We start from the raw sequence: 18,065 nt of genomic DNA, 5'->3' as shown, positions 1-18,065 counted from the left end.
CATCCAAGTGGAGATATAAAAAGGATATATAAATCTGGGGTTCACAGGAGATGTGAGAGCTAAAAATATGCATTTCAGAATCATCAGTGTATATATGGAATTTAAAGCTATAGAACTGATGAGATCACCCATGGATGAATGCTGACGGAAGAATCCAAGGGCTATCTTTTGTTAAGTTCTTTTCAAATTCTTTGTAAATATTAGCTCAAGTCAGTTAGATGTTATAATAGAAGCTTAAAATATGTTAAAATCAATAAGTAATCTTTTTATTTACTAGACATTGTGATATGAGAAAGAAAATAGATCTGGTTTCCCAAATAATTTTCTAAGCAATCTTAACCTATTCCATTACCCTTTCTGGATCTTATTGCTTCTTTATCTATAAAATTTGACATACTAGATAAGCTCTTAATATCTCTTATAATTCCAAGTGTATTATACTTTTTCTATGATGAAGAGTTAAGTTGTTAAATTTTGAGATATCACTGAAACCATTTCTCATCTCCCATGTCTTGTAACCAATGATCTAAAATTATAGCCTTAGTGGTAGAAGTGGTGATAGCCATAGAAGGGAAGAGGTCAGCCTGGAAAACCACCTTTTGTTTAAAAGTTTTCTTCGACTCTAGAATATAGGACTCTGCCAATGAAGACTCATTTCTTATTTGTAAAATGAAAAATCTTACTGTGTAACATGAAGGACTTTTCTTTTGGTTTTCCTTCTTTCATCAGTCAGTTCGAGTGCTATTGGAAAGCATCCCTGAATATGTGAAAGAAGACATGACTATTTCCCTATTTCCCGTAGAGTTAAAGTAGCATTTAGAACTCTCTAGGAATGGAAAATTATTATTAGTTGAGAATGGTAATGAAATCAGAATTTGAATTATAAAGAATCTCTCAATCGTGGCCTCTTATTTTATGATGTGTGAAATAGAAAAAGAGATACTTTGGTAGTAATCATAAGAAAGATTAATAAGAAAGATTAATATTGTACCAAAAAAACCCTTTGGTTGAAACCTAATATCATATTTCTCTGGAAAGATAAATGATAAAGATTACCAGAGTATGAAAAGTATCTATCTTTATAGCAGAATAAAAACAATTTTGGCAGTTAGAGGTATTATTTTGCTTTATTTATTATAAAAGTAATATATGTACATTGGAAGATTTTAGAAAAGATTTAAATTTGGAATGATATCTAAAAAATTTATGAATTATATAAGCAAGTTTCTTTTACTGAAAGTAACTAGCTTTCCAATGCTAAAATAGGAATTAAAACTCAATATGTCACAAAAATGGAAAGGTTAATAGAACTTTTACATAGCTCCCTTGAAGAAAGATGTTTCAATAGTAGTATAATTTTATTTGATTAAATAAATCAGCTATGTCTTGGGAATTTCTAGCAGTTTCTTCAACATTTAAACATGAGGCTAAAAAATATATACATTAAAAAAGTAAATAATCCATGTCCATCTCATTTTAAAATAAGTATCACATGATCTCACTCATATGTGGAATCTAATGAACAAAAATATCCAGAGGCATAGAAGCATGGAACAGACTGACAAATCTCCAGAGAAGGTCAGGGGATAGGGGGTGGGAAAAGATTAACCAAAGAACTTATATGCATATATGCATAACACATGGACACAGACAATAGTGCAGTGAAGGCCGTGGGGGGGCTGAAAGGGGGTCAATGGGGGAAAAAGGGGAACATCTGTAATACTTTAAACAATGAAGATAAATTTTAAAAAATAAGTAAAAAATTAATACCATATAATGTGTATAACTTCTGCTGATGTATACAACTGAAGAAGTATATGATATGATATATGTAATCCATGCTTCACCAAGTATTTTGTAACTGTTTTATCTAGGGCCCAAAAGGAGATCCAGGGTTTTCTCCAGGTCAGGCTATTTCTGGACAAAAGGTAATTATTCTTTCATGAAATAAAATTATGGAGATATATTTCAAGCATTTAAAAATCATTTTATCTTATCTTTTTTTTGAGACTTTACTTATTATCAGACAGAGAAGATGGAAAACTATTGGATTATAATGAAGGAAAAAAATTTGAAGAATTAAGTAAATGCACTGTTAGCTTATCAATAATTTAAATCTTACTATCAATTTTTTTGAGTGTCCACTGTGGCCTGCCATTGTGCCACCTGCCAATTAGGGATGGGTATGTGTGTGAAAAAGTTAGAGCAAGATATGATCCTAACTTCAAAAATTTTGCTGTTCATATGCATGTATACAATAATACATAAATTCCAGTGTCATTTTTATACCTTTTAAAGGATAGTTCCATGTTCTTTACCTTAAGTCTCACAGTAATTGTGAGAGAAGCAATCATAATTGTCTTGTTTTCCAGTTGAGAAAACAGAATTCACAGCATTTAAATGATTCATCACATGGATAGTAAATAGCAGATTTAATTATATGTATGAGTTTTCTGACTTTTAGTTTAGTATGCTTTTTGTTTTATCATAATGCTCTCAAACGCACACGCGCGCACACACACATACACACGTTTAGGTAAAAAGAAACAAATGTTTTAATGTAAAGATAGCAGCAAATTGTTATTAGGAGGAGTTTACTGTTTTCCAGTGAGGATGAATACAAACAGGCTTTAGGAATACCTCTGGAAGCTTTATTTAGACAAGAACTTCATGAATGTGGTACAATCATAGGATGTTTTTGTTTATGTGGTATATATTCACAAACTTTAAAAATCCCTGAATACTTTTGGTGGTTCCTGGGTTGAAAGCCGATCTTTTAAAGGGCTTACAAAAACTCTTTTAAACTTAAGAAAAATCACATCCTATTAATGGACTTTATAGATATTATACTAACAAGTAAAACAAAAAAAATTTTAAATCTTAAGGACTTTCTTGTCTAAAACTTTTAACTTCTGATATTTTGAGAAAATAAATATCTACTACTTACAACACTCAGAGTGATAATAGGTTATGTCAGCCAAAATGAACTGATACAGCCCCTTAGGACACACTTAAGTGCCCTGGTGGCACTGCTGAAATGGCATCTGAATTAAATTACATCAAGGTCCAATAGTATTGAAAGGGTGCATCACTATGGCAAAAAGTCCTCCCTTATAAAATATTATGAATATAAGTGAAGCCACAGCTATTGACATGACAGGTCCCAGTGATATGTACTTTGAGATGACAAATTGCAGAGAAACAGATAGAATCGCTTAATCCCATCTTTTTTCTTTCTGTGTTTAAACAATGCTATCAAATGTGATAATGTACAAAGGTTGGAGAAGATCTTAAGTTGAGCTGACTGCTGCACAGGATACCTGGGACACATTGTTAAAACAGTAAAAAATTTCAAAATGCAAAAAAACTTAAGGACTTTATTGCTGTGATCGAACCGAGTTCACTGAATCTAAATAATTTAGAAAGGGATTGGAAGTTTAATTGGTCCCTTAATTATTACAAGGGAAAAGCCCGAAATCTGAGAAATATAAATGTCCTCTTTTAAAATATCTAAATATAGGACATTTAATTTCTTACTGAAAATTTAGAAATTAGAGTTCCACTCTGTTTTGGTGACTACTTTAAATAAACTCCCCAAATTAAGCATTCAGATTTATATTAAATGCTTGGTTTTGTCTTTCCTTGTGGCTTCTCTGTACAAAATATAGGGTGGTTCAGAATGTGTACAGTTATCTCTATAAAACATAGAGTGATTCAGTCTGGGAGCTGAGGCTTGGAAGTACATCAATCTTATTTTTTTTAAACTTTTTTAGTTACTCATATACTAATTGTGGTTAATACAATAAAAGAGAAATGTTGTAAGATATAGGATTTAATAGCAAGTTGCCATTGAGCTTTGAGTGAAATCCAGCTTTTAAAGCTGAGATATATTTCAAAAATAGTAAAATTTAAAAACTACTTCTTAGAAATAGTATTTACATTAAATTGGGTTCAAGGCAGGGTATTAGTTATATACATACAATATGAATACAAATAAAATACAAACATTAAATTGGTGGGAATATAGGGGGACTGGGAAACAACCGAATTCTATTTTTAACCATTTAGCCATTTTTACAATAAATACATGGTCAGTAATGAAACAATAAAAGCAATGCTGGGGCTAGTCCTTCAGCATCTAATATCCACTAAATAACATCTCTCAGAGTGCATACATAAGTGTTTAAGTCATTTTGGGATCTCAATGATAAGCAAAGATAACTTTTAAATAGTGGTAATTTTTCCTTTCCCATAAGACAAGTGAGATATTATTCACATTTTTCAGATGGAAAAACTTTGACGGGGAACCAAGTAATCCACCCATGATTAGAGCCAGTAGAAGGAGATGATCTCCTATTTCCTATTGCAGTTTTCTTTTTCCTCTATCAGGGTAATAAATGTAAAAAAAAAAAAAAATCTGTATAAACCATTATCCCCTCACAAACGGAAGACATATTAAAACATTGCGAAGATGCATTAAAGTGAATATTAGAACAAGTGGAAAAGCATTCCGTTGTTGTTAATCAGAAACATCCTTTTGTGACTTTAATTTGATGACATATTAAAATAGATAATGCAGTAACCATTAAACGGCATAAAGTCACTAAGGAGTTTAGGATTATTACCCAAGTACTCTTTTTTTCTTTCATATACCACAGAGATAGAGATAGAAACATCAATGATGAGAGAGTCATTGATAGAGCCCACAACCCGGGCATGTGCCCTGACCCGGGAATCGAACCCCGATCGCCTGGATCCTAGGTCGACGCTTAACCGCTGAGCCACGCCCGGCCGGGCTATGTTTTTTCATGCACAGTAAATTGTTGCAGTGGAAAAGGGAAACGGAGGTCAAGAAAAAGTGCCCCTGGAGTAAACAGGTTTAAGGTCATCGCCCATTCCTTTTTGCCACGTTTTCCCCCGTCCATTCACACAGCCTCCTCTGGGTCACTCCTCCCTCCCACCAGCCACAGCCTCTCCTTCCACCGCGGCCTGTGCTCTCCCCGCCCGCCCCACGGCGGGCTGCAGCCCCATCAGAGTTGGGGGAGGGGAAACAGAGGGGCCTCATTGGTGAGGTTTGGTCTGTTGAGCCTAACACAGGGTCTTCCTGATAATTTATTTATTTTTTAATCCTCACGGGAGGATATTTCTCCCATTGCTTTTCAGAGACAGTGGAAGGGAGAGAGAGAAAGAGACATAGGCCTGAGAGAGACACACGGATTGGCTCCTCTCACAGGGGCCCCCAACCAAGGTGCCTGCCCTTGGGCGGAATCAAACCCGGAGCCTTCAGTCCCGGGACTGATGCTCTAACCACTGAGCCAAACCGGCGGGTTCCTTGAGGATAATTCCTCACTGCACTTACGCTTTGGTGGTTCCTTGCACAGCAGAAAGTCCCAACGCCGCCCCGGAAGCGGAAGTGCCCCTTGCCCTGGTGCCCCCAGCCCTGCTCCCCACAGCCCTGCCTGGAGGTTCCGGGGTTCCACTGGGGAGGCACCGCCAGCTGTAGGTGTCGTCAGAAAGAGCGGGCCTGAGCCCTCCACAGCTGCCGCACAAAGTGCCTGAAGAATTTTAAAGTAAACTTGAGTTTTTTTAAAACAGGGTAGAAACCTTGGAGCGGTGGGAATTTGGGGAGTAAGGTCACTCCTAGAGAAAAGGCCATCAGAGAGAAAGGCGCAGGAGGTGGGGCAGCACCGCCGAGTGCTCAGCGGCGGGGGAGAGAAGGCCCGGAGCCGGGAAAGGTCTAGGAAGTTCTCCGAAACAAGGTGGAACGTGAGCCAGATTGTGACGATCAGAAATGAAGGCATTAAGACCTTGATGCCGAAGATGAAATTCTGCAACAAGGGAATTCTCATTTTCAATCCTCGTTTATAACATTAAACCTCTGTGTTTTGTTCCTAGGGTGACCAAGGCCTGTTTGGATTAATGGGCCCCCCTGGCGTGCAAGGTGATAAGGTACCGTGAAGTTTTAGTTTGACATAATTAAGTGTCAAGAATCTAGGAGATCTTCAGTTCCTAAGATCTCATTTTGAAGTTGAGACTAAGTCCAATGTTTTAAATTTCTTGTCTCAGCAGTAGGGATTTGAGTGCTGTCATAATCCAGGAAAGTGGTGCCCACAAAAGCCAGTATTTTATGGAAAGGAAAAGAAAACCCTTCAGTTAATGATGAGAAAGTTACTGACAGAATATTGAAGCTTTTCTTTTTTTCTTTTTTCTTTTTTTATTATATTAGGGAAAAAAACTACTTCTGAAACTTTGAAGTCACTTTTGAAGTTTTATATGTGCAAAGTGAGTTACACTTGGTTATATGTGATACACTTGGCTTTTTAAAAAAGGGGTTCTTATTTATTAGGACATAGTTATCTATAGTATCTATACAAATGTGAGGCCTGATGGGAATGGTAGAAGTGAGGATTGGGGATGGCTACTAAAAAATAGTAGTCATATGCATATGACTAAGCTTTCTCTGAGGTTAAAACAAATACATAGCTGCGATAATTATTTCATAAAATATATTGTGTAGTTTCCTGGATTAACACAAGTGTAAATTTTTCTCTATATATTCAACTTGTTTTCCCCCCCAAACATTGAGTTGTTGATTTTCTACAGGGGATAAGGGAGACACAGAATTTCTTTCTAAGGTATTAAGAGCCCCCAAATATTGGAAGAGGCAGTATTTGATGTGATATAGATGTCTAAATACATATAATGATTAGTTGTCTTGGTGATTTAGTGTGTCATATTTCTTCCCTCTTGGGAAATTGAGGTTGGAGGTGGTAGACAGGCTCTGGTTACTTGGGTTCAAATTTAATCTGCTATTTTCTAGTTCCCATAAACCTTGGGTAGGTTGCCTAACCTCTCTAAGCATTAGTTGCTCATCTTTAAAATGTGAAGATGATACTACCCCCTCCATAGGGAGTTCTTGAGAACATGGAATGAGGTAATCCATACCCTATAGTGCCAGACAAATAGCAAGCCCTTAATAAATGTTAACCATCAGTTACTTATCTGGTTTTGGAAAGAATCCTGACCTTGTTTGCTTTTCTTCATAACCCCTGCTAAAGGGCTGAATTGTGAAATGATGGAAAAGGTTGTGATCTCATGGAGTATTTTTCCTCCTGTGACCGCACCACACGATTATTATTTTGGTCCACAGACTAGTCTTCATCCTAGATAGTACTTAGGATCTGATAACTCCTTTGAGGTTGTTGATTGCTCCCATAGAGACATGAAACTGCAGAGTGATCATTTCTAACAGAATTGGTCATAATATACAGTCATGAATTTGTTTGATTAATGCTACTTAGCATACCTCTGACCACTAAGTATACCTCTGAGGAAACTGTACTGATGAAGGGCATCAAACAAAGAAAATCTCATAATGTAGAACTTAACTTAATTGTTTGTTTGATATTAAATATACAGTTATTTTATCCTAAAGAATAAGTGCATATGAGAGAAAAACTAATCATTACTTTCTGAGGTTTGGTGATGCCTATGGCTCCCGAAATTAGCAACCCAGAAAGAAAAACACTAAGTAAAAGTTAAGTGGTTATTGTGTAGGAGAGGATATAAGGAAACATTATTTACAGAGAAAATCTTAAAAAGCTATTTTTAACCATTAAAGCAGATTATCATTTAAACCTTGAAATTGTACTCACTTAAAGCAGAATATATTAGCTTTCAAAACCCTCTGCACATATTATAATGGATCTCGGCCCATCAGAATTTTAAAATATAAAGAAGAACATATTCTTTTTAAAATGAAATAACACCATTGACTTAAACAAACTGGGGGAAATTGTGTATCTTTCACAAACTCCTTTTTCATTATATGATTTTTTTAACTTTTAAAATCTGGCTTTTATTGTTAACTAATCGAAATAGATCCTATAGAAGTCAGGGATCTTGCTGTAGTTCATGACTTATCAGCTGTAGCAGAATTTTCTCTAGGGAAGATTTAAAGTACTTAGAAACTAAAGTGCTTTCTGGTAAATGAAACATCCTTGGTTTACTATGATTTGACAGTCATTCAGAACAGTGTTAAAACATCTGAGATGATTTTGTATTCTTTTTGAGAATGTTTCCTGTTTTTCAGAGCGTCCATAGTGGAAACTGTATACAGATTTTTTTTTAAAAAAACAAGTATTGCTAACAAAGGGCATAGGACTGAATCTAAACCTAAACTAATTTTCCATATAAGCAGGCTTGGAATAAGTTTTCATCACATTGTCTATGTGCATATCTTATTCTGATATGAATGTACAGTGGAAATACATTCAAAATGAGCTTGATAGACTGTTCCTGTGCTTTGTATGAAAGGGGAAAGGACAAGACTGATTATTGGGTAGCAAGTTTAGGTAACTTATGAGCTGTTTTTATGGAATTTACTAATTTTGATTCATTTTTGAACTACCTAGGTCACTCTTAGAGTTACTTTCTGCAAGCAGGATCCATGTTAGTAGAACCTAGAATAAGAGCTCATTTCAGCTATAACTTAGAGACTCCTATTCCTTCATCATTGCAATTCTAACCCTAACGTAGTAGATGAATTCTATAGTCAAGGCAAGAACTGAAGTTATTCATGTTGTAAGTGAGATATCTCAGGCTGTTTAAGAGAACTGCTCAGGGTCATTCAGACTTATGGAAGGATCGAGAAATAAAACTTACTGATACTGAATTTACTATGTATTTAACTATTCTGTTCATATTATAAGATGAATAAGGTGCTCGGGTTTTGATTAGTATAACAACAGCTCATAAGTTACCTAAACTTGCTACCCAATAATCAGTCTTGTCCTTTCCCCTTTCATACAAAGCACAGGAACAGTCTATCAAGCTCATTTTGAATGTATTTCCACTGTACATTCATATTACATTTTTTTATTAAACTATTTTATGAATTATTATAACTATTACTACTAATATTAATAGTTGTTATTTTGTTCTGTGTAATGTTTCAGTCTCTCTGCTGAGCCCTATTTATTTTCATCTTAAAGCAGTTCTTTGAGATCCATACTATGTTCAGTATGCCATAAACCAGTTCAGGTATAAAAGGGTTAAGTAACTTACCCAAGGCCACACAACTATTAATTGGTGGAGTGAAGACTCAGATCCAGGCCTATCTGACACATGGCCATGCTGTTAATAACTTTGAATACTGCTCCCCCATTAAATAATTAATTAGTCCATTGAGCCAATAGTTGCTAGATGTGTATTTCAGTATTCTGACCATCTAGAGCTTGTATGCAAGAGGAAGTAAAATTTTGTTTTTCATGAAAGCTAAGGGAACAAAAATAGTTTTGGATGACAGATAATAATGACTTCATTATTCCCTTTCTCTGGGAATATTGAAATTCTTCTAATAGAAGCCATGCTCAAGTAATCTTTAAAGTGGCTGCAAGAAAGTTGTGGAGAGAACACTGATAACTGTTGAAAACTGTTGAGATAAATAAACAGAAGATTAATGTAAAACATGTTTTGAAAACTAGAATTATTATTGAGTCAGAAATAACAAACAAGGTAAATCAGCAGCGATATTTTCTTTCACTCTTAAGGAGATTTTGGGGGTTTTTTTTCTTTCCCCCTTTTTATCTCTTTCCCCTTGACTTTTTTAAAAAAAATTATTATTAACATCTTTAACAAGCAACGTGCTTGTATAGATTGACTTGTTACATTACCTCAATTTAGCTACCTTCATATAACTCTTATTTTCCAAGGAACTGAAGTATGTTTCACTTCCCACTAAGTGTCTAAATTTGTGCCAAAAAGCAGATAAGTTTGATCCAGAGTGCATGTTGAGTTGGATGGAAAACAAAAAGTCAGAATTCTGAGCTTGGACTCCAGATGGATTTTTAAATTGGTTTTTAATATAGATGATCAGTTGCTATATTAATATTGGAAGTCTGCTATTTATAATTGTAAGAACATTAACGTGATTTCAGTTGAAGCAATTTTTTTAGGATCAGGAGGATAAGCCAGATGGGAGAAGTTAAGCATATCTTAGCATGAAGGTATAACTCAGAGCAATTGTGAAATAAGGTACACATTTTCAAACAGACTTTATAAATAATGTATGGCAGTATTTTCCTGAGTATCAAAAAAACTAACTACTATGGTTTTAGTAATAATTATAAATCAGTGTGAATTCTTATTCCATTTTGGTGGAATTATTTCAGTTATTTTAGAAAATATTTCCATCACACAGGAGGTGCACATTTGAAATCTTTATAAAGTTGAAAAGGAAAATAGAACTGAAAGCATCGAATGGAATGCACTATGACTTCTTAATCACTCAAAAACTATGCAGCTTTTCATAATCTGTCTAAAGCAAAGACAGTGTGAAGGAGCTACAACAGTATTGAATGTTGATGACAACAATTAAAAAAATCACAATTGGAATAAAATCAGTCCAATAGGAGAATTGTATTCTTTCGTAGTTAATTCTATAGATTGTCTTCTCACCTGACCATTATCCCTGTAAAAATTTGCAGAGCTACGTTTTACTTTGGGCTGGTTCCCAATCCAAGTGTAGTACTGTCAGTTTAATACAAATGCTGCTGCTTAGGGGCTGTGCTGTGCCATCCCCACTGTGACCATCTTCTCTGCAAGCTGTCATTCCCACTAATGGTAGGGGAAGCTGAGAACAAGGCAACACAATACCGAGCTCTCCCACAGGCAAGCTGGTGGTTGCCAAAGTGGTGTAATTTGTGGGACTTTGAAAACTTCCCTGTGTCCAAAGATATTTCCCTTAGTCTGGCTCTTATGATTGACATTCTAACGTTAATGATAAATGCATTTGGCTAAACGTCTGTTATTTTCCAGAAGTTCTTTAAAAAATTTCCATGTCCTCAGAAAATGCTGTCATCTGTCATGTAGCACCATTTTGAGAATTAGTTTATTATACTGTGTTTCTCCACGAGCCCTGGTTGAGAAGGACTATAAAAGTTGATGGGACCAAAGTAAAACTGCGGACTAATTAAAGGAGGTTATGGTGAGAAGTTGGGGACAAAGCTTGGCAGCAGTCAGTTTTGTGCATGAGGAAAGTATGTTCCAAGAGAAGCGGGAGGTGTGTGGGATAGAGTGGCTTGTACGACATTCATTCTCTAAGTCCCCTCAAGCTCTACACTTATCTAGGATCATTCTTCTATTCAATTTTGTAAAGAGATAATTAAACTCCTTATTCTTAAGAATTTAGGAAACCCATTGCCTTAGCCCAAGAAGTGCTTACATTCCCATGGTTGCTGATTCTTATTTCATTTTGAATTCTTGCTGTTTCTTTTTTAGTCAGCTATGACCATCTTATCACTATTTCTCAATTTTGCCATAGTTTCGTCTGGTTATTTTGGCCAAAACATGGTTACAGGCCTTTCTCTGTATTCCTCAAGGCATTGCTGACATGAGTCCTGCAGTGCTTGACAAATTTAATAGATACTTGGAATTACCTAATCTGAAAACTAATGTTATTACATTACAGAAAAAGAAAATTTAATATTGGCTTTCAAACAGCTGTGCAGTAGCAGCAGCTAAAGGGAAATATGTGAGTGATTTAAAAGTTCTTAAGTGCAGCCCTGGCCGGGTGTTTCACTTGGTTTGAGTGTCATCCCATATGCCAAAAGGTTGCATGTTTGATTCCCAGTCAGTGCACATACATAGCTTGCAGGTTTGGTCCCCAGTTGGTGTGCTTACTGGAGGCAACAGATCGATGTTTCGCTCTCTTTCCCTCTCCCTCCCCTCCCCCTCTCCTCCCCTCCCCTCCCCCTCTTCTCCTCTTCCCTCCTCCTCCCCCTCTTCTCCTCTTCCCTCCTCCTCCCCCTTCCTCTCTCCCTCTCCCTCCCCTTCTCCCTCCCCTTCTCCCTCCCCTTCTCCCTCCCCTCCCCCCTCCCCCCTCCCCCCTCCCCCCTCCCCCTCCCCCTCCCCCTCCCCCTCTCCCTCTCCCTCTCCCTCTCCCTCTCCCTCTCCCTCTTCTCCCTCTCCCTCTCCCTCTCCCTCTCCCTCTCCCTCTCCCTCTCCCTCTCCCTCTCCCTCTCCCTCTCCCTCCTTCCCCTTCCCCTTCTTCCCTGCCTCCCTCTCCCTTCCTCTCTCAAATCAATAAGCATATCCTTGGGTAAGGATTTTAAAAAAAGGCCTAAGTGCAAGGACTATATTTTAGTCACTGTGGTGTCTCAGCCCAGTGTCCAGCACGTAGCAAGCACATATTAGTGAATGAATGTGAATAAATGAACATTAGTGTTTTTAGGTTTAATTGACTGTGCCCTTTCACCTGGTCCCAGTGGTCATCATTTTTATTTCCCTATACAGGTATAACTGACAGAATTTTTAAGTTTTGACAAAAATTTTTAGAGGTCACAGAACAATTGTAACTTTTCCCATTATTAAGATTGCTTTGCATGGTTTCAGCTTGTATGGTCAGTTTTATGGTGCTATACTACCATGCAAAGGAGGATGGCCTGTATACAGATGGTTTTATTTATGTATCCAAATTTTAATTACTTGGGGAAATTCAGGTATATACTTAAAATTCGTGTCTTTCTCATCCTTAAATATTTCTAATTTTAATTTAGTTGTATGGTTCCCCCCCCCCCTTTTTTTTGTCCTATTGATAATGTGTTTGCTAGGGTTAAATTCTTGTTAAAATGAATATTAAAATTAAAGTCTCTACATTAAAATTGGATTCTAAGCCCCATTTATTATTGGGATTCTTGGTAAGGCAACTTTCCATCACAACAGAAATTGAGACAATTATATAATTCATTGCAATGTGTTTTTATCTATTCAAAAGCAGAATTTGTAAATTTTCCTATCAGTTTTTTCAATACATTCATTAGGAAAAAATCATATGTTGTTAGTTACTGGACATTTTTTGTTATTCTTCCTTAGTATAGAAAACAGTAGCTCAAATAATATTTTCAAAAGGCTATAATATAAGCTATCTTTTTCAAATATGGCTCATCCCTAGGTTGGAGCTTTGCCAAAGCTTGAATGTAGGCAGTTTTTCTAAGAACTTATTCCCTTTGCTTTTAAAAATCTTATAGACTAGTGTTTAAGTAGAAAATAAATGATTTATATAGTCACAAATTTAATGAATAAATGGAGGCCTTAAACAATAGTGGTGCTAACTCTAGTATATTACAGATGTAATAATATTACATTAAAAGTAACAAAAAGATATTCTTTCTCTTGTCACCTTTCAACATTAAGAAGATTGAGATATCATATTAATTGCTTAGAATTTATTTTCCACCCAAGCAACTCTCAAATACATCCAAGTCTTTCCATCAATTCATTCATTCATTCATTCATTCATTCATTCATTCATTCATTCATTCATCTAAGTCTTTCCATCAATAATGAATGAGCACTTATTATGTGTCAGGCACTGTTCTAGGCACTGGGGATACCCACATTGAATAAAATAAACAGGTAGCTTAAGTTAAGTTTAAAGTTCTTAAGGGGCTTATGTATATTCTCTAACTCCACCAGTCAAGTGTAATCCATAACCATCTTTCACCTAGACTTTCATGGTAGCCTGACCCGCTCTCTTCCATTCTGCTGTAGCCCAGAGTCCCCATCTTTGTTTCAGGTCATATGCCCTGAGTCCGGTTCCTCTGATACATTCCTCAGTCTTACTTGTGTTCTTCCCGAACTGCCGAGCCTGAATTGACTCAGATACACCCTTGTTTTCATTTGGTGAAAGCTAAATTGAAAAAAAAAGGAAAGTGTAGACTTTCTTACAGATTTAAGTAATTACAGAATGCTAGCAATAAAAGGGAATTAGTAATAATTTATTTCAGTGCTGTGATTTTATAAAAGAAGACTTTCAAGCTCGTGATATAACTAGTTAGTGGCAAAACTGGGTCTAGAACTCAGTGTGCTTGGTCTGTGTTATTAATAGTAAAACAAAAACAAAAACATTTTGTTTTACTTAAGCTCTTTTCATTGCAAAGAATGGGGAGAATATTATTTCAATCCTCTCTGAAGCATTAAGGGAAGCAGGGACTACGGAATCTAAAAATAGGAGCTGGAATACGACTTGGTTTCATGGAGACAGGCACTGATTCAAAGGAGCTCTGAGTATCTTAGCAGCGTTAGTTCATGCACCTTTCACCGTACTTTTCTATTAGTGCTGCTATTCATCTACTCTGTTTCTACCTTTTTGTGTTATCTTGATTTTCCTCTGACAACAACTTTCTCAACATAGTTTCTGCTTAGTCTAAATTGTTTACTTCAACTTTCTTGTAGTATGTCAGTGCCTCTACTCTTTCTCTTAACCTTTCTTTGTGACTTTCCAGCTTCAGCCTACCACTGCTAAGTACCTGAATCAATTTTCCTCCCTCCCTCTCTTCTTTCCTTCCCTCTTTCTTTTTTAACAGTTAAATTTTAAAAAAGAGAATTTGACTTGCCCAACTTATCCCTATTTAGATAAGATTCTTCATTTCAAGTGACCTTATAGGCTACTGGCCAGACTTTGTATTGGCCTCCCTTTGATCAAGTGCCATCTCTTATGGCTGAGGTGGAGTAGGATGAGCCCATGAAGAAAAAGATCATGACTGTTTGGGCCTGTGCCCTTAGAGTCTCTAGATGAGGAAGAATTCCTTTAAAGAATTGTACACAAGATAACATGATTGACATGTCTAGTTCACTAGTATAAAGTGCTTCTGGGAAAGTAAGCTTGGTAAGGACTTGTACGACCACTGTGCTCTATTTCACCAGGGCCTAGGGAGGGAAGAAACTGGTCAAAAATCAGATGGTAGCCAAAGAAAGAGAAGCATTTGGCTAGACTCATGGAAATAAAACTAAGTAAGTAAATAAATAAACACATTTAAGAAATAAGGAAAAGGAAATAGGCTTATGGCAGAGAGTTCGTCACCTTTATGCCTCTCATCCCGGCTCCTCATTCCTCGTCTTCCTCACGCACTCCCAGGAGCTTTTACCTCCCACCCTCCTAGAGATGCTTTCTCATCCCAGGGAGCTACCACCACTGTCTGAGGACATTTCTTATTTAGTGTTATAAAAAGTGAAAACAGCTTAGCTTTGGGGGTATTTTTATTTGTCGAATCTTGTATAACATTTGGACAACTCAGAATAGTATGTCTCATTTTGTAATTAGGGTGATCTTTAGTTATCCTAAAAAATGTACAAACTTAGAGCAAAATTCAGTTAAAACCTTGAGTATATTAGATGCTGTTGGTAAATGTGTAGCTTTAATAATACCATGATTCATGAAATACAACTCCTTTTGTTAATGGTGAACAGCACCAGATGTTAGACCTCGATCCTTGAGTTTGGCTAAGAAAGAATTCAGAGCAAGAACTCAAATATAGGAAAAAGTTTATTTAGAAAGTCACAGAAGTAGAAGTGAGCCAGCTGGGTTGTGTGAACTCAGGATACAAGTTACAGAGGCAAAAGAAGGGCTCTTGGAGCTTAGGAGAAAGAAAGGCAAAGAAAACACACCTGGGGAAAGAGAGGGGTAAAGGTGAGAGAAGTCTCAAGAACAAGCCAGAGAGAGAAAAAACACTGGGTCCTTCATCTTAGGGGGTTTTATCTGTTTTCCAAAGGCAGAGATTTTAGGGGAGGATCTCAATAGAATATTCATCAGCTTTCCAGGTTTGTCCTTTCAGTATTGTGGTCTTTACAGATTGGTCAGTGCTAGGATAGGGGGTTATTAGTCATTGCATATGGTCCTAATGTCACCATGGTGTTACTTCATCTGGTTTTGCTGTTTTTCTGGGCCTGAAGCTGAAACACAATTGAGGCCTAAATGTTATCTCTAGTTTGACCGAAACTTTGTCTCTGTAGTCAACAGATCTGAGACTTTGCTTTTAAGATTATTTGATGTGAACCAGAACCTCATTGTCCTGAGGGCTTAATGCTTAAGGGAGTGGTCATGCAAGGGCTTGTACGGGAGTCGTATGAAGCTATTCTCCAGCTCCCTTGGTCCTATTCTAAGGGGATCTACCACATGACTACCGACATGCCAGGAGAGGGAATGGCAAGAGAGGGTCTGAATGACATGACCAGTGATATGAAAGGTCAGGGATCTAAACTACATGATCAACAATATGCTGGAGGAGGAAAGGTCACTCTGGGAGCAAGGTCCCACCCTACAATACTTATTTCCTCAGTTTTGCTAGTTGCTAGGCACCTGGGCTTTCTACCCTTTTGATTCTATACCTGGCCTATCGGTCCTACTCTGCTCATGTCTGTCTCACTGCTCACTGTATCACTTTTGCTGCTTTTGCTGATATGTCTTCTGATCTATAATGTTTGAACATATTGATGAGAATGAGGACAGCCTGCATTCAGACAACTATAGCATATAAAGTAAATAGTAGGGCAGGTTACTCAATTGTTGATAAATCTATCAAACAGCAAGATTCAACCTTACCATCATGGCTGGCCAAGTCATTTAATTTCTCAGAACTCAGTTTTCTTATCGGTAGAAATGGAAAAAATACCTACTTCACAGATTTGCCATAGAATTATCTGAGGTATTTGGAAGTAGTTGGCACAAAGTCTGGCAATTATTAGCTCCATTAAGTTCCTTTGTTCCTTCCTTCCTCCCCACCTTTATCCTGTCTCATTGCTACTTCTCTGACCTCTTTCTAATGGACTAATCAAAAAGAATTGAACTCCTGGGAGACAGGCCTTTTCCTCTCTTCTCTTCTTTAATTCTGTTACTTCCCTGTTAAGATATGCTTACATATAACTTATAGAGAACACAAAAGTCTTTGTCTTTAAATTTGTTTTCTTTTTCCAGTCTTCTCTCTAGTTCCTAAGAGACCTCTCTGCTTAAACATTTTACAGTTAAGTTTAACATCTCAAAAGCTGCTTAAATCATTTTCTTACTTTACAAATCGGCACCTCTTCTCATTTCCCCATTGTCTAACCAAAACATCATTTCCTTCTTTAATTCATTAATTCAGGTTGATAAACCCCCAATGATTAATCCTGAATAACTCTATCTATTCCATTACTTTATATCTGAAACCTCAAAAATTTATCTTCAGTTTGCAGTATATTAATTTGAAGTTTTTGATACTTTTAAACTATAATTTATTTCAGGTTTTTGAATTATAGTTCGCCTAAAATCCTATGAGGGTCTTTAAAAAAGGAACTTTATCCTGTTCTTTTATATACACCAAAATCTAGTAGGTGTAGGCTGATTTAGTGATTGTTGATTAGAGCTATACAAATAAGCTCCAAATATGTGTTTACTTCTTTCTTCCTGTCCTTAAAGGATATTATCTAATATCTTTGGGTGTTAATGATAGAAATTAATATTTGATTTTGGTTCTATTATTTGGAAATTTTTTTACTAATTTCTTTTTTTTTAATTGAGGTATAATTGACATATAACATTTGTTACTAATTTCTTACACAGTTTTACAAAACCCCTTTTGATGAACTTGTGAACAGGCTCTTTCATTTGTCTTAGCTCATTCATGGAGTGTTACGACAATGATTTGAATTAGATAAACTGCATGGATGTCGTCCAGTTTTTCAATAATTACAAACAGACAATGTCTTAGGGTGTTTTGTTTTAGTATTAATGAACTAAAACCAACTTTTGAAAAGCTTTAGCAAAATTTGGCAGATCCATTGCTAGACACCAGCCTTTTATAAGAAGATGCTGCTGTTTATTCTATACTTTGCTACCACTTTAGTTAATAATAACAAATTATTCAAATAATACTCAAAGTTTTTAAGAATATTAATAAGAATTTATTTAATAAAAATTAAACTTATTTAAAAGATTAAATTTGTTAAGAAATAAATTAGTAAGAATTACATTTATATTGATGAGGAAAACCATAAGTTGGGATACAAGACAGCCTAGAACCTGTGTTTAGTTATTTGGTTTACATGGATTTACTTTTCATAGCATGTTTTCAACTTTCCCTTTGCAGGGTCTCAAAGGACATCCAGGCCTCCCAGGACTCCGAGGTGAACAAGTAAGTACTTTCTTTATAAAACTGCATCTTCTCCAGTGAAAAACACACCCACTGGGACACTTCATTGAGAGATTGTTTTTCCCATTTACTATTTCGATTTTCTAATTATTTTCCCTC

General features: G+C 36.2%; 1 protein-coding gene across 1 annotated transcript in view; it reads left to right on the top strand.

The window, feature by feature from the left end:
- Nucleotides 1–18,065, top strand: part of COL24A1 (collagen type XXIV alpha 1 chain) — a 250,825-nt gene that overhangs the window by 41,148 nt on the left and 191,612 nt on the right. Inside the window, exons 7-9 of the mRNA XM_081145974.1 lie at nt 1,875–1,928; nt 5,896–5,949; nt 17,904–17,948. Of these exons, the coding sequence (XP_081002100.1) occupies nt 1,875–1,928; nt 5,896–5,949; nt 17,904–17,948 (153 nt within the window). The remainder of the gene's footprint in view (nt 1–1,874; nt 1,929–5,895; nt 5,950–17,903; nt 17,949–18,065) is intronic.

This window comes from Miniopterus schreibersii, assembly GCF_964146895.1.
Source record: "Miniopterus schreibersii genome assembly, chromosome: 8".
Classification (NCBI taxonomy): domain Eukaryota; kingdom Metazoa; phylum Chordata; class Mammalia; order Chiroptera; family Miniopteridae; genus Miniopterus; species Miniopterus schreibersii.
This window is presented reverse-complemented; position numbering and strand designations above follow the sequence as displayed.